The sequence below is a fragment of the Xenopus laevis genome, chromosome 4L (genome assembly GCF_017654675.1).
Source record: "Xenopus laevis strain J_2021 chromosome 4L, Xenopus_laevis_v10.1, whole genome shotgun sequence".
NCBI classification, from domain to species: Eukaryota; Metazoa; Chordata; class Amphibia; order Anura; family Pipidae; genus Xenopus; species Xenopus laevis.
The window spans coordinates 59,934,030-59,955,194 of NC_054377.1; the positions used below are offsets into that span (position 1 = coordinate 59,934,030).

At 35.7% G+C, this 21,165-nt stretch overlaps 1 protein-coding gene across 3 annotated transcripts in view; it reads left to right on the forward strand.

The window, feature by feature from the left end:
* Positions 1 to 21,165, forward strand: part of banp.L (BTG3 associated nuclear protein L homeolog) — a 221,218-nt gene that overhangs the window by 24,304 nt on the left and 175,749 nt on the right. For all 3 annotated transcript variants that reach the window (XM_018257989.2, XM_018257988.1, XM_041590205.1), the window contains exon 4: positions 553 to 752. In XM_018257989.2, coding sequence (XP_018113478.1) covers positions 553 to 752 — 200 coding nt within the window. The remainder of the gene's footprint in view (positions 1 to 552; positions 753 to 21,165) is intronic.

A 21,165-nucleotide genomic window follows, 5' to 3' on the forward strand; every position in this document is an offset into this window, starting at 1 on the left:
TTCACTTATTGATAAATAAACATGAATTGGACGTGGATGAGTTTGTTTATTAAAATCTAAACTCACATTTTGATAAATCTGCCCCTTATTTTGTAATATTATGTTTGTAATATTATTTTAATGTATATATGAAATTCAATCATATATGAAATGCCCCAATGACATCACAGGTGCTTTTTTCCATTGGCTTGTCTTTTTTACTTCAGATATAGACACACTATATGAGATATGGAATAGCATTAAATACCATGCAATTACTTTTAACCCTTCAATACAAATGTAAGAGTTAATTTCTTATGGTGCAGATGAGTAGCTGTTGTTGAGCTGTTACTATATTTTACCCTTTCATATTACTTTTTAGTTTTAAGAAATAGAGGTGAACTTCTTTATCTCTCTCTCTTGTTTACGAGGATACCTAAAAACAAACTTTGTAACCATTGTTAATCTCACTCGCAACTATATAGATGTATCAAATGTATCAAGTATCAAAAATATATATTTATTTTATATATACTTAATTTATGTCCTGTCTCCGTTTTTTTCTCTTCATAGTCATTTCTGTTTTCAATCAACCAGACGATTTGCTTAAGACTAGACAGCATTGAGTCCAAATTGCAGGTACTTGAAGCAACATGTAAGTCATTAGAAGAAAAACTGGACCTCATAATGAACAAACAACCGAATCCAATCCAAGTCCCAATGGTTGCTGGTTCACCACTTGGAGCCACACAGACCTGGAATAAAGTACGATGGTAAGAAGATTAATATACTTATTTACCCAATTACTTTTATCAGTATTAGACTATGCCTCAATATTACTTTATTTTTCAATTATATCGATAGTCCCCCAACCAATTTAATCAGTCTGTTATATTTCACTTTACTAAAGGGATCATAGAGACCCACCATAATCATGGGGATTCTACTTTGGATCACATCCCACAGGTTTTAGATGAACATGAAAGTCTTGCCAATTTTAGCTCTGAAGTTTATGGTAAAATGAAACTCCTAATGCATTGTATCCGGGTCACAGATGCGCAATTGTTTTATTTTTAATTTTAAATGGAATCTGAATGATTCATATTCCCTGAGGTTAAGCATTTATAGCACAGTGATTCTTACACGATTTTACATTTGACCTGCATAATGATGTTGCAAAGGGGAACCCTTTTTATTTATCCCAGTAGAACCTGGCATGTTTGTTGGAGATAAAAAAAAATTCTCTGTAGTCAACAAAAATTAATTTTGGCTCTAAACTGTAGCATTTTAATCCTTTAACTTTTCTTGAATGACTGTTTTTTTTACTTTTCTTTTTAATCCCCAATTACTATATGTCTTAGAAACCAGTTTATGTTTCTCCCACTTTGCAAGTGAATTAATTGCTCTTGTCATCAGTTGACATTTTGCAAACACATTGGAAATTTAGCAACTAAATAAGGTGCAAGGTCTGCTCTGAGTTGTTCTGAAGTTTTATAGGTTTTATGTCTAAAGAGTGCCAGAAAACGTAACTTTTTATGAGCAAAAAAAAAAAAAAAAGAATCATTGGAAGGCTTTCTGGGGAATAGATTAAATACCTTATTTTCGTTTAGGTTTTATTCTTAGTGGATGGTTTGGGAAAGCTTTATACAGTTTGAGGGATGCTGCAGCCATGGCCTGATGTTTATTAAAAGTTCTTTAGAAATGATGTTGCTTGCAAAATAATTTACAAATATTTTCAAAAAATGGGTTATATGCTCTCTTATTTTATGAAGTCTGGCATTTATACATGTGCTCTTTTGGTAAGTATATATAAGAGAGCTGAAAAGAACTGAAGCATTTAATGTTTGTGCTTAAAATGCCTCATCTGTCCACAGCATTTTATTCCAGGTGTTAGTAGGCAAATTTTAGTCTTACTCTGTAAACCATTGATGAAATTCTGGGGTTCTTAAAAATGTCTTTCAGCATCTTGCATTCTGATCTTGGTCAAGCTGTCACTCATTCAAACTCCCCCCCCACTTGTCCATGATCATCTGGGTAGTGCAATGATTGACTTACAATTGTTTGACAATCTTTTTAAATCCCTTCCCAGACTCCTAGGCTTCTAAAAACTTTCTAATTTACTTAGAAGGCTCATTCAATCTAGGCATTGTGATACCACTCACACTTCAACAAGAATCAAACTAAATGCCTGAGGTTTAAGTTTGACAAATTCTCTAGAGAATTTCAAATTATTTTCACTTGTTTTGGTGCACTTCTAATGTTAGATATTTGAGCTATAGTTAAATATAGGGATGTAGTTACTTTTGTCACATTCAAAATGTGCATTGATGTACATTTACATTACCCTATGGACCACATAATGTAGCTGGTTCATAATATTTCACCTTTATCAATATTGTTGAAAAGTAGATCAAGTGTGTGGAAAAATTAATAATGGGGTGCTTTTTCACATGACTGTATGTAATATTAGAACAATATCTACTTCATTTACAAGAAAAATAATTATCTAGCCATGCATTGTTATAATGTTTCCAAGTTAAAGGAATACTTTGTAATCTGGGTATGCTTTTTGGTGTACCTGGATCAAATCTTTATATATATATATAGAACAACATAACATTATTTAAATGCACTTCATAGCATTGGCAAAAAAAAAGGAGTTCTTAATGTAGATTGAAAGGTCTCTTTGGAAATATAGTTTAGGAGACTGACTTGGACTGAGATTTGGAATAATTTCTACACAGAGCCTGCGCAAGTTCTAGTAAACCATAGTGACCAGAAGGGTTACATTTATTGATCACTTCTTTGAAATCAAGCACCTGATTGCATGCTGTGGGTTATAAGGCCAGTTTATTACCGGCAAATATAGAGATGCGATGATGGCGGAGCTCACCCTGAGTAAACAGCCTCTCCTCGTTAGTCGCAGCTCTTGCGGGATTTTGCCAACTTCCACTGAGGACTCCAACTCTCACAAAAAACGCTACCCGCTATCAGCACTGACTGACATATCCACGCGAGGCTTAGGTATTAATGCAGCTTTATTTGGACATACTAAGTGACAAAGGTTCTGTAGTGGGTGTGTAAGAAAACCAACGGGTTTCGTGCCTCTACAACTCGGCACTTCCTCAGAGTTCAGTGGACATGACATGTTAGCGTGTTTAAATAGAGTAACATATACATGTCAATGAATATTTAAAGGTAAAGTACAATTGCATACAAAAAGTGACAATTCATTAGCTTAATAAAAACCAACGATGTCAATCATGTGTACAATATATATAGTGTCTCAAGTATACTTAAACATCACATTTCATGATTGATAAGTGTAAAGAGTTTTTTTTAGAAAAAAAAAAAATTATATTATAAACGAGTGAATTAATAAAAGTGAAATGTTAATATCAAAATTACTTATATCAAATATGCAAATTAAAATCAACCATGATTTAACGTGCTATATTACTCTGTATATAATCTAATATTATTATCAAATAATTCTGGTGGTAAGTATATTATTCTTAGACACGTAAGACCAATAGTAATAATACATTTACAGGGGTATAAATAATACAGGCCATATTGCCAAACTATCAATATTATTATCTATTGATTTTAACCATATAGAATTTAATATCACACGCCTTATTCAACCCCTGTGGTGTCACTGTTTCCAATTAAGGAATATTGGAAACAGTGACACCACAAGGGTTGAATAAGGACCTTTGTCACTTAGTATGTCCAAAGAAAGCCGCATTGATTTAAATACCTAAGCCTCCCGTGAATATATCAGTCAGCGCTGATAGCGGGTAAAGACCAGTTGCATACTTTTGTGTCTTTATTACATTAACAATGTAACCATATCTTCATGGTAATAAAACATATGAACCATGCATTTCCTGTAAATGACATCCTTATAAATGGTGCTTTGTTATATAATCAGTTATAATCTGATTATAGTGAAGACATTTGTGTCACATGACTCACTGAAATTTGTGTTCTAAAAAAAAGCGTAATGTATCTTCTGTTCTAAAATATAAAGGTATGAAGATTTACCTCCAGAGTTCCATGTCCTGTATAAAATTTTAAAATGATCATGAAACTCCTTGTTGACTTGTAATATTGTTATATTTTACAATAGGGGTACATTACTCCTTATATATTGCATAGAAATCTAGTGGCCTTAATGGGGTTGCTCACCTTTGAGTTAAAGGGGTTGTTCACCTTTGAGTTAACTTTTAGTATGATGTAGAGAGCGATATTGTGAGACAATTTGCCATTGGTTTTAATTTTTTATTATTTGTGGTTTTTGACTTTTTATGCAGCAACTTTCCAGTTTGCAATTTCATCAATCTGATTGCTAGGGTCAGAATTACCCAAACGACTATACCATGATTCGAATAAGAGACTGAAACATGAATAGGAGAGGGCCTGAGCAGAAAGATGAGTAATACAAAGTAGCAATGACAATAAATGTGAAGCTATACAGAGCATTTGTTTTTTAGATGGGGTCAGTGAACGCCTATTTAAAAGCTGGAAATAGTCAGAAGAAAAAAGCAAATAATTGAAAAAACTATTAAAAAAAAATGTATGAATTGCCCATTCTGTAACACATTACAACTTAACCACCTTTAAAGGATAGCAGAAAATTGATTCATAGAAAAGGGGAATAGTTGCATGGTATAGGTGTGTTTTCAGCTGCTGGGAAATAATGGCTTGTATTTTTCACACATCTGGATGGCCATGAGTTTGACAATCCCGCAATGGGCTTTCTACAGATCTAAGAATATTTGGAAAATACTCAAGTCTGTGCAGAGCCAAAATTTGGGCCTGAGAAAGTTTTAAGAATGTACAGGCTAGAGGTTCTTATCTACTGTCAAATATTTTTATTTTTCCAAAGGGATCGTCCAATGGTGCTCAAAAGTCATTCATTTCCTTTATTACCTCTTGAAATCAGCAGAAAATAGAGTAAATTGCAGTAGTTTTGAGCTAATTAATTTCTGAATAACCACATTTGGAAGAATATGTTTTATATGCACTTTTAGCCATTAAGTAGTTTTACCTTCACAAATAGCACACTATAAATAATGACCTTTTCCTTGCTATTTTTTTTAGCAGTTTTTCTAAAATGTATAGCGAAAACCTTTCAATAACCTCCATATATTCTGTTATATTCTGAGTGGATTCGCTCCATTCATTTACTCTGCTTCTGCTTGTGTGTAGTCACATGCAGCAGAGGTCGCCCAAAGATGCCTCCTTTCACGTATTGGGCTGACCAATGCCGAGTGTGAGTGTGAATAAATAAATATGGGGCGTGGAGTTGATCTGCTTCTCTCAGCCTGCAAAAATACGCAAGCTGAGAGCAAAGCTGAGGGAAAAGAAATTACTGTAATACTTTATTTTATTTTGTACTGTCATGGGGTAGGCAAGTTCAATTATATGTCAGTAAAATATTATATTGAGGGGCCCATTCGAGTGAAGGAATAGAGGAAAAATAGTTTGAATTTCGAATGTTTTTTTTGGCTACTTCGATCTTCGAATCGACCGATTCGAACTAAAAATCGTTAGACTATTCGATAATCAAAGTACTGTCTCTTTAAAAATTTCTTCGACCCCCTAGTTCGCCACCTAAAACCTACCGAGGCCAATGTTAGCTTATGGGGAAGGTCCCCATAGGCTTGCTAACAATTTTTTGATCGATGGATTAAAATCCTTCGAAACGTTCGATTCAAAGGATTTAATCGTTCAATCGAACGATTATTCCTTCGATCGTTAGATCGAACGAATTGCGCAAAACCCTTCAACTTCAATATTCGAAGTCGAAGGATTTTAATTCGGCAGTCGAATATCGAGGGTTAATTAACCCTCGATATTCGACCCTTGATACATCTGCCCCTAAGTCTTTTTTCACTCACACAGCATGGTCAAACAGCAATGTTTGAATAAGGAGCTACCAAGCTAAATTTGTCCTTGCATGTTCCTGCTAGCTCCTCTTCAAGATGAACCACCTATTGCAATTACGTGTTCCCATGTCCTCCCCTGTAATCGTTATTCTGAGTGAATGTGTCACATGGTATTACTGAATTAGTAAAGGCAAGGCATGCTTGCAGTACAATCTATATCTATCTATCTGTGTGTGTGTTTGTATTAAAATATTGTTTTAAAATTGTTTGTTTATTTTGTTACGAAAACGAAATAAAAACATGTTAAAAAAATATATATTGTTTTAAATATTTTCCATAGAGATTTATACTGAAAATAAGGATAACTCAATTGTAAATGCAGGATTTTAAGCTTACATGTTTCAAATGTTAATAGTTTTTTTTGCCTTCCTTTTCTGCTTTTTTACAAAGATGACTAGTTTGTGATGCTACAAGTTTGTTATATTTATTACTAATCTTTCTGTTCAGACCCTTTTCTTTTCATTGTCTGTAGTTCAAACCACTGCCTGGTCTCTAGGATAAATTAAACTGCTGAAATCCTTGCATAAAAATGAAGACCAATGGCAAGTTGTTATAGAATATCATTGTCTACAGTATGCATTTACAGATGAAATTTCCATTTTTTCCCGCTATTCTAAAGACCTCTGTGTGTTTTGCTGTAAAACTGTATTTGAGAGAGTAAATATGCTACAATGCCAGTTAGGTTTTATATTGTGTTTCAAATTAATATACATACCATGAGGGCATAACTTTATGAGTACATTGACATTTCATATTTAAAATTCTAAATTTGCTTTACTGCCCTTTAAAAAGGAATATAAATGCAATATAGCCTCCCTGAAAATGGACATCCATACCAGCTGACCCTGTAGATAATGTCAATATATAATTTTCCGGCATTATCCTGTATTCCAGGAAAAGTGTTGGGGTAACAGATGGCAATATCTGAGTTGTTATTTGACAAACCCGGATTATAAGAACAAATCTTGGAGCCAACTCTTGCATTTGTTATAACCACCCCCATCTAAATGTTGTAACCTCGTAACTGTGCGTTATTTTCTCCAATCACTTCTATTATATGATTTATTAGCATTCCGTATTTTTTATTGCCAGTTCAGATTCCAAGTTTTTAGAGTTATCATTTTTTAGTGGGTGCGGTAGGGAAACTTGGCCTATGAGCCAATGAGCGTCTTTTATATATTTCACTCAACTATGAAAAATGTTATGCACATCCCAAATATTCTGTAGGACTGCAGTGGTGCAGACAATTTAAGAGCAATAAAGCATGTTTGTTCTACATACAAATGATGTTTGACCATTTCCCATATGAAGTATTAATTGTATATAGTATTTCTATTGATCTACCATTTGGGGAATCCCCTGCCCCATTTCTGTTTCTCGTGGGGCATGCTCTATAAAGCTGAGTGAAAATAACCTTTGGTAATGGCAAACTTCTTTAGCTTTTGGTCAGTAACCTTTTTGCACAGTAATCTAAGCTGCATTGTGTTCCATAAATGACACCAATACCTTATTGTTATAGGCAAATTATTGGGCAATCTCATTCTAGCTGTTATCCTCTACAATGACGTTTCTCCACAGGCAGAAAATCCGCTGCCCGCTGTACTTCCGCTCCTGGTCTGCCTGGACCCAGAAGCATTGTTTCTGCTTTGGTGTAGGCAGATGCGGCAGATCTCTGCGGCAAAATACAATATTTAGCATTTTGCACCAACATCCGTCCACACTGAAAAGGCATGGGGGAGCAACAGGGCAGTGAATTCTCAGCCTGTGGAGACTCCGCTATTCTAAACATCATCTGGCCCTAGCCCAAGTGCGAAGTCACATGTGGCTAATTTACTTGCGTTTTTAAAAACGTACAGCCGAGCGTAAATACGCAGAATGGAATACGCACTATAGCAATTCTCAAGGGGCGCTTGCGAGCCAACATCCGCCACAATACTCCAGTATTTGCGTTTTTTAGCAGAAACACTAATACGCCAAGGAAATGCCATATTATTGAACTCTATGGGATCTGCAGGTTTGGAAATACAATTTCTATAATACGCTGCGTAATTTCAACATGGAGGCCAAACTCTCGCAAGATGGATTTCACATATACGTATTTACCGCATTGTATGCTGGTGACCTAATTACGTTGCGTATTGACGAGCAGGACAGCTACATTCTGCATGTTAATTGTTTTCCACTTGGCTTTTTTCACAAAAGTTTACTAAAATTCTTGTCGGGAATGAGAAAAAACAGAAATGCATGTTGGGAAAAGAAAGCTACAGGCTGAAAAACACATATTATCATGCGTGTGTGGTTTCACTATGCTCGGCTGAGCTGATGCAGGCCTTCAATAACCGAATGAAGGCACATACTGAATGAATGCATGGGTTTAATCTGGGCAGTTCAGTAAGTCAGAAGTACTCTGCTAGGTACTCTGGCTTCCTCCACACTCCAAAAAAAACATACAGGCATGTTAATAAAACAGTTTCATTTGATTATTCAGAAATAATATAATTACAGATACTGTAGAAAAATGTTTTCTTACAGACTTTAGTCTAATTAGATTTGTTTTTGACTTGCCATGTCATCAGAATTACTAAAAACATAGACTCAACTCTTTTAAATAATCTACATGGATTCCAGAAAATTACCAATATAACCACATCTTTATTGCATTTAATATTAACAAAAACACACATTTCTGCACTTCTGTTGCATCCTATCATTGAGTACAAATTCACGTTTTAGTAGAGACTTCAGAAAGTCAGACGTACTCAATAGGGACCTACGTTTCTAAGCACCATTTGGGTAGGGTTTGATGTAAATTATTTACATTCTCTGAAAAACGCTGCACAATAAGTTGGTGCTATATAAATAAAGATGGATGTCCATGAGGAGGACCACTGATTGGAAACACAGCATTCCTAAGTGGATTTTGGACTTTTACTGTTCTTATAACATGTAGTACATCATACTTATTGTAGTGAAAAAGTTAGATGGCACTGCCTAAAGACACACAGGCTATTTAGGATTGTTTGTGTGCCTTTTTCCAGAATATCATAGCACTGATACGTCCTTAATATTTGTAGTTCTTCTATTAAATTCTTTGTATTAAATACCCAAAAAGTTAAAAAAAAAAATCCTGTGCTGAAAGATTACTACATATCATCTAGTTAGCAATTTTTTGAATAGAGCATTGGGAAAAAATATATGGTGCACATGTCGAGCTACTGATTAACCCAATTTTGTCTGATCATTTAACACTTTGGGAATATTAAAGTTGTTTTGTACCATAAAGTGCTGTTTAAAACAAGACAAATGATCATCCAGGTCCCACTTACTGTATTTCTTTTGTATATATAAATCTTTAATTATGACTAAAGTGTTGTTGACAAAACTACTTAAATATGTCTCCGGTATATACCCAGGCCTATTTCCTAAAACTGGTGCTATATCCAATCTTTCTTTAAATTACTCTTGCTTTATTCCTGCTATTATGATTGTGGTCCAGAATGATCAGGAACAAATTATTTGTTGCCTGTTTGTGACATTTTTTTACACGTGAATCTTGGGACAAGGAGGTATGTGTTTGTATTAGACTGTAAATTGTTAATAGTCATTAACGTAACACCCTACCACTTCTGTATTCATGTCTAAAATAGATAATCTGTTCTTTATAACATCTACATTCCCTAATATAAAATATGGGATTTGCATGAAGTAGTTCAGATGTTCCTCTCCTCCTGAAGGCCCACAAAAAGAGCTAAAAAAAGCTTGGAGCCAAAGTAGTGCCCCTCGTTTATTATTGTGATTTATGATGAAATAAAATAAATCACCCAGTTAAATTGTGTAATAAAATAAATTATCCAATTAAACTGCCCAATTAAGGATGTCATTTCATAAAATAAAACTGCAATCCCTTCTTCATGTAGGATACTAGTATACAGGTATGGGACCTGTTATTCAGAATGCTCAGGGCCTGGGGTTTCCTGAATAATCTTTATACATCTACCAGAAAACCATGTAAACAATTAATAAACCCATTCTGCTGGGTTTGTTTCCAATAAGAATTAATTATATCTTAGTTTGGATCAAGTGCAATGTAATGTTTTATTATCACAAAGAAAAAGGAAATCATTTTTAAAAGGTTGGATTATTTTGTTAAAATTAAGTTTATGGGACATGGCCTTTCCGTAATTTGGAGCTTTCTGGATAACCGATCCCATACCTGTGTAGCATTGAACAGTCAGTTTAAAAAATAAATAAATAAATAAAAAAAAAAAGCAATCTTCAATATATGGTGATTATCTTTTTACCATAGTAGCCAAAAACGAATGAACACACATAAACAGATAAATTAGCTGTTACAGTACACAAATCGTATATGATGTATTTATTGTGGACTTTTGGTTGGTGATCGATAATAGAATGGGGTTCCCATGCAATATTGCATGCAGCAGCAGACCTGAAAAGATGAGCATAATTGTTGCAAGGCTGGGGAGTGTGCCATAGTTTCCATACAGTATGTAGGGACCAACACTGGATGCAATTGGTGTGCCAACTGGACAGCCTGCTTTAGGGTATGGTAACAACTTGGGGGCTTTTGGTTCCAGTAGATCAGACGTTGCTGATGCTCTGGCTGTAATTTCTACAGTGATTTTGTGTTACTCTTTTTCCATCATGGTTTTCAGAAAGCAATTTAATCGTAACATAAATAATAATGTACTTTGGTGTATTGAATGTTTTTTTTGTAGCTGTAATAAAAGTCTAGTTTGATTATTCAGATAGAAGAGCATTCAGATCAGAGATACATTGGTTGTACACGTGGAAGCAGTGTTTCATAACATCTCAGGGTAAGGGCAACAGGAGCAACCAGCACATGAGCAAACATTTTTTAGTGATAATGTATAGAAGAAAAGAAAAAGAAGATCGTAGGCATATCTTAACCATGTCCTGGGTTGGAGATGTTAAAAATCCATCCATCCATGGCCCCCGAATTTTTCTTGCCGGATAGTCTCTGCTCAGGTAGAACTGCTTATAGAGAGGGAGGGACTCGTTTGTTAAAGCTTTCCAACAGCAACAAAAAATTGGAACATTTAAAAAAAAAACTTCTGATTCCCTAAGGGTATGCATTACTATTTGCCATTGGCACAACTTCTTTGGTAAGTTGAAAGATACTGTAGGCAACTTTTAGGAAATCCATGAAACACAGTTCTGTACAAACCTCAGAAATCCTTCAACCATTGTAGTTCACATTAGACATGGTTTCTTAAAGTGGACCTGTCACCCAGACACAAAAATCTGTATAATAAAAGTCCTTTTCAAATTAAAAATGAAATCCAATATCTATTTTTTTTTATTAAATATTTATTAAGCCTTAGGCATAAACGCAGGGCAGATAATTACTTTCCATTCATCATTTCCTAGATGTCACTGCTCTCCACACATTTCCCCAGTTCTCTTCACCATTTAATTGTGTAACCAGGGCATGGGGATGGACATGGGGTACCCCATTCTGGTGCACAAACAAGATCCTGAAATGATGCAATGCTTGTCTTAATAACAGTGTCCACAAAATGGCTCCTGCCTGCTTGCTATAATTATGAATTCCCAGACTGATGGAAACAAGATTCAAATATTTATATTGTGTAATTAAAGTTCATATTGCTTGACTAATGTGATAAAATAGGATTTTGAATAATATTTTTGCAAGGCACTGTAGCTGCTGTAGGGATCTTTTACATCATCGTTGTCCAGTGGGCCAGACTTGGCTCACCAAGAGAGTGTTATGGTCTGCAGCCTACCAGAGGATTCCATAATTATAATCTATTTCACCTTGTATGCTGAATCCAGGATTAACTTTCAGAATGGTGCATGCTATCTTCTGCAATTCTGCTATATGCAGGTGAACTAATCCTTATTTTCTATGTTCAAACCAACTATATGTGCACAGCATTTGTGGTTGGTTATGAATGACAAATTACTCTTGCTGCATAGGCTATCATTACCACTTATTGCATAGGCTATAGTTATTTAATGGGTGAAATTATTTTAAGTTTCAAAGGGACTCTGGTGATACTTAACCCATTTAACCTCTTGTGTAAACTCGTAATTTCATTCGCTTTGTGTACAGTACACTGCACCCCCACTTTCTAAGAGAGTTTAATTATGAGACTGTGTGTAATCATTGTTCTTATAAGCTATTGACATGTATTTTGCCAGATACTGGCAGAGCCAGAAAAACGAGGTCACTTGTTTTAGCAATCATCCGTGTTTTATTAACAGTTGCAGAACTGTTGTTGTATAGTAAAATAAACCAATGGACTAGTAAATCCAAGACATCATCTACTTTTATTCAGCTTAAAATTCTAGATTTTTTTTTGCTTATTCAGCCATTTGTAAGCCCTTTAAAATTCAATTAAATATGCTCAACCATTTTTTTAAGAAAAAAAAAACTTGTTCTGACTTGTTGAGCTGTTGTGTAGTTCTCATTAAAACATCTTTTTCCAACAACAAATAAATTCAACATTTTAAAATTACACCTGATCCCTAATGGTAAATTTCAAAGAGCATGCCCTACCTTTAAGTAAGTAACCAGTAAGTGGAAAGGTTGAGCAACTCTTAGGAAATCCGTAAAACACAGTTCTACACAAACCTTAGAAATCCTTCCTAGTTCAACCCACATGACGTGGGCACTGAGTTTACCCAGGGGCAGTTACCCATAGCAGGTAGAAGTAACCTGTTTAAATGTAAGCATTTTATTGTTTGCCATGCGTTACTGCTCCTGGGCAAACTTAATACCTTATATTACATATGGGGGTTGGTGTCTTAAATGCTTTATTAATGTATGCCCTTTTAATTCTGTTATATAAAGTTTTAGCCTAAAAGTACACTACACAAAGTATACAGTAATCAATATTTTCTTTCTTTCTTTCTTTCTTTCTTTCTTTCTTTCTTTCTTTCTTTCTTTCTTTCTTTCTTTCTTTCTTTCTTTCTTTCTTTCTTTCTTTCTTTCTTTCTTTCTTTCTTTCTTTCTTTCTTTCTTTCTTTCTTTCTTTCTTTCTTTCTTCAAATTTGCAATAAATCTATGATGATTGTGTAGCTGTTTTAGGGTCACTTGCTATGTCTTTGCTGTTGGAAAAGTAAGAGAAACACTCCTGGGTGGGTTACTCAGTCAGCTGTTAGTCCAGACAGATTAATTTAGCTGATTGTGGTTCCCCCTAAATATTCGAAAGGGGTTTTTTACAGTGAGAGCTGTGAAGATGTGGAATCAGGCGTACAGACTGATACATTAGATAACTTTAAAGGGGAAGGAAACCTCGTTGGCGCTAACCCCCCTCCCCCCTCCCGTGTATTGCCCCCCTCCCTCCTCCCACCTGGCCTACCCCTCCCGCTGGGCAAATGCCCCTAACTTGTTACTTACCCTTCTGCGCAGGTCCAGTCCAGGGAGTTCACAGGCGACATCTTCTTCCACGCGATCTTCTTCCTCCTTTGACCGGCGTTTTGGCGCATGTGCAGTAGGAGCATTTCGCTGGTACGGATCTACTGCGCATGCGCCAAAAGTCACCGTACCGGCGAAACGATCCTACTGCGCATGCGCCGGTCAAAGCAGGAAGAAGATCACGTGGAAGAAGATGTCGCCTGTGAACTCCCTGGACTGGACCTGTGCAGAAGGGTAAGTAACAAGTTAGGGGCATTTGCCCAGCGGGAGGGGTAGGCCAGGGGGAGGAGGGAGGGGGGCAATACACGGGAGGGGGGGTGGGGGGTTAGCGCCGAGGAGGTTTCCTTCCCCTTTAAGAAGGGGTTGGATGGCTTTTTAGCAAGTGAGGGAATACAGGTTTATGGAAGATAGCTCATAGTACAAGTTGATCCAGGGACTAGTCCGATTGCCATCTTAGAGTAAGAATTTTTCCCCCTCTGAGGCAAATTGGAGATGTTTCAGATGGGGTTTTTTGCCTTCCTCTGGATCAACTGGCAGCTAGACCGGTTAAAATAGAGTTCAAAGGTTGAACTTGATGGACAAGTGTCTTTTTTTCAACCTAACTTACTATATTACTATTATAATTTCCCATTGACACTCAATATTCATAAATCTTAATGGAAACTTCATTTTGATGATTAGGTGTGTCATTTCTAAGCTCTACTAAAAACTTGTTTGTAAGTAAATATTCTGTAAAACTGAAATACAGAAAATATTGGTAAAACACAATGTAGCTCCATTATACTGAATATCAGATGGTATTAATTAGCCGTAACAAGTTGTTTTTGCAAAATGTGTTGTTTTTGCTTACTCAGTTAAATTTTCTTTAGCAGTTACAGTGACTGTTCTTTGGCTGAGGAAGGAATTCAGTTTTTGATGGCTGCACATATTAAAGCATTTTCTTTTATTTACATCACTATTGATTTTTTTTTATTTGTCTATCAGAATGTAAAAATGTACTACTCAGCACAATATGGAGTCTGGGCCATGGTCTCAATTTAGCGAAGCTTTCGCGTTGGCTCATCTTTTTAAGTACTTTCGGATTTGAAATAAAAAAGAGTATTTAAGCATAGGCAGATGGAACAGTTTGGATATACTTTGTTAGTTGAACAGAACCCAAGGTCTATGTTTAGTATGGAATATTAAATAAAATAAGTAGGTTTGCTAACGGAGAAATGGAGAGGAGGTGAAACTAGGTCACTAAATAATTATATTCATAATTTCAAATTCGAATAGTTAGGAGACTGTTATTTCCAGAAACATTCAAGCTGTAAATGCTGGGAGGGTAGAAAGTCTTGTCCAAAAGACGTGACTTCAGAGGCTTTTGTGTAGCTTGGTTAAGCGCTTTGGTACAGCTAATATATTACTATGTACTCAAAACCTATAAAAATAAGCATTTGTGAATACTGTACATTGTTATATTACCTAAACCCCATGGGAAGTTAAGCAATAGGTGTAACCTGACCGATTTTAAACAAATGTCCTTATTTTTGAATATGAGACATGCAACTGAAGCATAAATTGGTTGTGAAGAAAGATAAATCATAAGCTAGGTTTACAACCACTGGTTAATTCTTGCAAAGGTTTTTATACCCTGTAGAGTTTTACATTCCTGTGTTATGTCAACTAGATTTCAAAGAGCAAAAAACTTGGTTTCTTGGTGTTCATATCTTACAAGTGAATACCAAGCAACGTGAACAGTCATAAAATTTAATATAGCAGCTAGGCACTGGAACAGGCGTTTGTTTATACAGGGCAAGTCATGCAAGATCATGCTATCAGAAAGTTGTTGTTATGTGCCCTATCCATCACAGTTGCTTACATAGAACAATTGTGCTTTCTAGAATAATATAATTGAATATACTGATGTATTCAGCAGTATGTAGCATACATCAGAATACAATTCAAAGCACATTTATTCATTCATCCTGATGCAATTCGTTTGATGTTTTCATATTTTTTAGTGAACTGGTCAGGCAACCATGGAGTTGCCAGAAGTAAAATGTGGTGTGAGCATGAGGGTTTTGTGTTGCAAACTCTTTCCTATCTCATTCTCTATGGAGAAGGTCGATAAGCTTTGCTTTATGTATGCCTTTTACATGCTTTCTGGAGCCAGCCACACATTTGTAATATGCTACAGTACTCAGAAAATATGTTTTTAATTTGTCTGGCGTGTATTTTAATCAGCATGAGTTCAACGATGTACGTCATCCTGATGGCCCTTGTTTTACCATAACTCAGAATTAACCACCAAAGTGAAGCACTTTGCTCATTCTACAGGCAGAACCCCAAGATCTAGTTCATTGATCACACATAAGGTCTTTGTTTAGATTTTCAGCACATATGAGAAATATACACACATAATCAATTTATTTTAACAATTATATGATCTTTAATGCTGTACAAGCAGCAAAGCTGTTGCTTTCCTCTATTGGGCTATTTTCTTTATTGCCATTTATTCTGTACATACCGGTAGTTAACTTTGGTTGAAAAAAAAAAAAGACAAAAGTCCCTAAAGTTCACCCCTTCCAAATGACCCCCAGTATGTGTGTATATATACAGGTATGGGATCTTTTATCTGGAAACCCGTTATCCAGAAAGCTCTGAATTAAGGCCATCTCCCATAGACTTCATTTTATCCAAATAATCAGTATTTTTAAAAAGGATTTCCTCTTTCTTTGTAATAATAAAACAGTACTTTGTACTTGATCCAAACTAAGGTATAATTAATCCTTATTGGAAACAGAACCAGCCTATTGGGGTTATTTAATGTTTAAATAACTTATCAGAAGACTTACTGTATGAAAATTACAGAAAGATCCATTATCCGGAAAACCCCAGGTCCCGAGAATTCTGGATAACAGGTCCCATACCTGTATATGTATGTATCCTTCTGCCCGACCGAACAGAATCCTACATATGCAAATTAGGGAGGAAATAAAAAATGTTTTCCCCTTCCCACCCCTAATTTGCATAAAAAATTATATTGCTTGTAGCTTTATAACTTTCTGTGAGAAATCAGAAAAGCTTGAGCACCGTAAATTCATATTTTTTGGTGTGTATGTATATATATATATATATATATATATATATATATATATATATATATATATATATATATATATATATATATATATATATATATATATATATATATATGCACACATACATACATACATACATACATACATACATACATACATACATACATACATACATACATACATACATACATAATACAGTTCAGGCTGTGGTGCACTCCAATCCAGCAGAGTTTTACTGATAGTCGTGTTCCAAGGAATGACGCACTCCAGGACTTCATAATGAGATCAAGCAAAGTGAAGTTTATTTGTCAACGTTTCGGTCCAGTCTGGACCTTTCTCAAGACATATATATATATATATATATATGTATATCTTGTGTAGATTAAATTTTTTATTTTTGTATGAATCCTGGGTGGTGCAAAATAAGTGCTGTGATTGGCCATTTGGTAGTCCCTATATAGACTGGCAGTCTACAGGAGGCTCTGTTTGGCAGTACATCTGGGTTTTATGCAACCAAAACTTGCCTGCAAACCAGGAATTGAAAAATAAGCACCTGCTTTGAGGCCACTGAGCGCAACATCCAAGGGGTTGATAAGCAACATGTTGCTCACGAACCAATGGTTGGGGATCACTGGTTTTTTTCTATTTTTTGAGCTAAACAGAGACATTGCGAGGTAGTTAATTAAATCCCAAAAGGTAGATCGGGGGTCTACCAGTAGACCTTAGTGTCTTGAGATCTACTGATCACCAGCTTGTCAACAAACAGCTTGTCTAAATCACCCTCCTATTTCATGCTTTTCATTCAGATATTTATTATGTTAAGGTTACATAAGAAATAGTTGTTTCTTAAATATAGCAGTATAAAAAAAATATATATAGCAATATAAATGATCTCATAAATCATTATAATATTTAAGTAATATTTTCCATGGAACAGAATGCTAACAGTGATATTAAGGATGAAGATAATAATGGGACAACGTCGCTAAAAGTACACCTCGCATTAGTAAAGTATGGGCACTCCTGCCTTAAATAATGGACTCCTGCTAATAAAACAGTAACAGTAGGTAGTTTTAGTCTCCCTGTTAAGTTCCAGAAATAAAATAACAACAAAAAAGCCCTGTTCATTGAATAATGAGTAATACTCTTCCTTTAGCAAAAAGATTACTTTTAGCTGCCTTCAAATTCAAGAAAATTTAAGCATATAGCATCTTGAAATTGTCCAGATGCGTTTTTTTTTTATTCAGAAATCCACCCTCTTCTCTACCCACAGAGTGACTAAAGCTTTATTTCACCCTTTAAACAAGTGAAAACTTTAGAGACTACAGATTCCTCTGCTCTCGTCCCTGTGCAGGAGCTAAAAGGGTTGATGTTTTCTCCTGTTCAGGAAATGACTGTTTTAAGCCTTGCTCACATAGGTATTCCAACCTCTGATTGCCACAGGGAGCCCTCTACACTTTTTATTGCTTCCTCTGAGACACTAATACACAGGCAATAATTAAAAGTTAAAATTAGGCGTGAATGTAGTTGCACATTCAATCTGTGCGGAAAAATGTTGAGTCTCTGTTAGGAAAGTCTTGATGGGCATCGGCTGGAAGATTGGAAAATGCATAAGGGTTCACACGAGGTCAGGTCCTTAATGTTTCTAGATTGGGCACAAAAAAAGGATTTTACTGTGCCAGCTACACACTGGATATAAAATGTGTCATTTAATAAATGTCCACTGTGACCATGCCAGCATTAAAACAGCTTTCCTCAAAGTAGAGTAAACCACAACAGATTTTCTTTAAACAGTGCCCTTATTGGTCTGTAAAGTTTGCTTAACTTCGGTTAATCACCTCTGTATACTAGTCTGCCGGATCAAAGCCTCTCTGTGTACGGTTCCAACATTTCGAAGCACTGTCCTTCGTGCTAGGCTGGGTATAGATGTCTTTTGTACCAGTGAAAAAATGCACTTCATATATGAACTGAACGTTTAGCTCTGTGCTTTGATAACTCTGTACTTCATAAACTTAAAAATTATTTTCAGCTTTATAAATATTACAGAAGTGTGAATTATCTAGGGTGGGGTTTTGTCACCCCAAGAAACATAAGCTAAAAACAGCCTAATTACATGGGCTCTCTCATTTATTTTTTAATTGCAGAACTGTGCCTTCATTTACTTGGGTTGTTCTTGTATTTATAAAGCTTATTTGTGCCTTGCATCACAGTCACAGATGTAATCAATTAAATTATATTTTTTAATTATTATATTTAATATTTAGCTTACTCTATCCTAGCTGCTGTCCAACTGGTGGCCTGCAAGCCACTTCCGACTAGCAGGCCTACCTTGGGCAGCCCCCTACATTAAAGGGGTTGTTCACCTTTGAGATAACTTTTAGTATGATGTAGAGAGTGATATTCGGAGACAATTTGCAATTGGTTTTCCTTTTTTATTACTGAAGGTTTTTGAGTTATTGACCTTTTTATTCAGCTGCTCTTCAATTTGCATCTTAAGCAATATGGTAACTAGCGTCCAAATTACCCTAGCAACCATGCATTGATTTGAATAAGAGACTGGAATATGAATAGGAGAGGGGCTGAAGGATCAGTAATAAAAAATAACAATAACAATACATTTGTAGCCTTACAGAGCATTTGCTATTTTAGAAGGGGTCAGCGACGCCCATTTGGAAGCTGCAAAGAGTCAGAAAAAAAGGCAAATAACTATAAAACTGTAAAAAATAAATAATAAAAACCAATTAAAAAGTTGCTTAGAATTGGCCGTTCTATAACATAATAAAAGTTACCTTAAAGGTGAACCACCCCTTTAAGGTTGAAGATTCACAGAGCTGCTAGTAGCAGCTACTTGTAACGGCTATAAAATAGACAATATTGAGAATTGGCTTTGCTAACTGCAGAGGCAGTTCTTAATATTGTCTATGACAGGGTATTTTGTAGCCACAACAAATAGCTGCTATCCTGCCATAGACAATACTGAGCATTGCCTCTGCTAAAACACACTCTGGGGCAAATTTACTAAAGGTTGAAGTGACTAATGCTGGTGTAAATTCACCAACGTGTCATAATTTTGGAAGTGCAATAGAGTAGATAGGAGTTCCTCAAAAAATAGTTGAAGTCCCAAAAATGCGTCTTTTCCTTTTTTCAGGGTGATAGGCTGCAAAAGAGCGTAAATTTTTTTAGGGTAACCGGCTTCCCCCCTACATTTCCCAACATATGACACATAAACTATACACTGGGCTCATGTGTAGGGCAACTCTATTTTCTTTTATTAAGGTTTCCTGGGCTTGTGTAGTGTAATGTATTTGCTGCAGCATATACGTCCATTGTACTTTAACTTCCCGCCGTATGCAAACTAGGCAACGCTAGTGCAACTTTGCTTTGCTTGGTGCAGTAATGCTAGCGCAACATCGCCATTGCTCTGCACCCTGGACGCAACTTCGGATTTTAGTGAATTAGCGTTGTCCTGGCGAATCTACGCCTAGCGAAGTGAGCGAAGCCGTCGCTGGCGAATTTTCAGAGGTTAGTAAATTTTCCCCATAGTCTCTTAATAAAGCCAATTATCACTATTGTCTATTTTGTAGCCGTGACAATTAGCTGCAATTAGTAGCTTTGTGTCTTTACCCTCATTTTGTATGCTGTGACTGTTGTATTGTTCACAAGATTCAGATTGTAAAGCTTGGCTGTACACATTAAGATTTTATTCGTTGTATGGTGACCATTTGGATTTTGATTGCACGTTTTAAAGGGGTTGTAAACCTCCCAACACTTTTTTCAGTTCAGTTGTTTTCAGACATTTCACCAGAAATAAAGACTTTTTCCAATTTCTTTCTATTTTCTGTGTGTGACTGTTTTTCTAATATTGAAGTGTAAATCAAATTTTTCACATTTCTAAAACAGCACTGGGAGGGAGGGGGGTTACTTATTCTTTAAACTGTTCTAAATTGATACATTAGTTGATACATTTCTTATCTTTGTCCCTGCTGAGCAGAATCCCTAAAACGGCGTTTCATTAAAGGCAGCAGTTAGAATTGATACAATAGTTGCTAATACTCCAGAGACGCTGCTGCGAAATGTATCAACTCAATGTTGCAAAATTGTAACTGTTCAGAATCTGCACCTGAATTACTGAGCTGCCAGACTCAAACACCAGACATATGGACATTAAAGGAACAGTTCAGTGTGAAAATAAAAACTGTGTAAATAAAAAATGTTTCTAATATAGTTAGTTCGCCAGAATTGTAATATATAAAGACTGGAGTGAACAGATGTCTAATAAAACAGCCAGAATCCAACTTCCTGCTTTTCAGCTCTATAACTCTGAGTTAGTCAGCGACTTGAAGGGGGGCCACATGGTACATTTCTGTTCAGTGAGTTTGCAATTGATCCTCAGCATTCAGCTCAGATTCAAAAGCAACAGATATGACCCATGTGGCCCCCCCTCAAGTCTCTGATTGGTTACTGCCTGGTAACCAGTCATTGTAAACCAAGAGAGCTGAAAAGCAGGAAGAAGTGTTCTGACTGACATGTTATACATCAAATCACTCCTGCCTTTATACATTACATTTTGCCTAACTAACTATATTAGAAACATGTTTTATGTTGCACAGCCTATCTATTTACCCAGTTTTTATTTTTACACTGAACTGTTCCTTTAAACCTTTGTATAGCCTTAGGCCATATACTTTCCAAAGATCTTTATCTTAAAGGGGTTGTACAC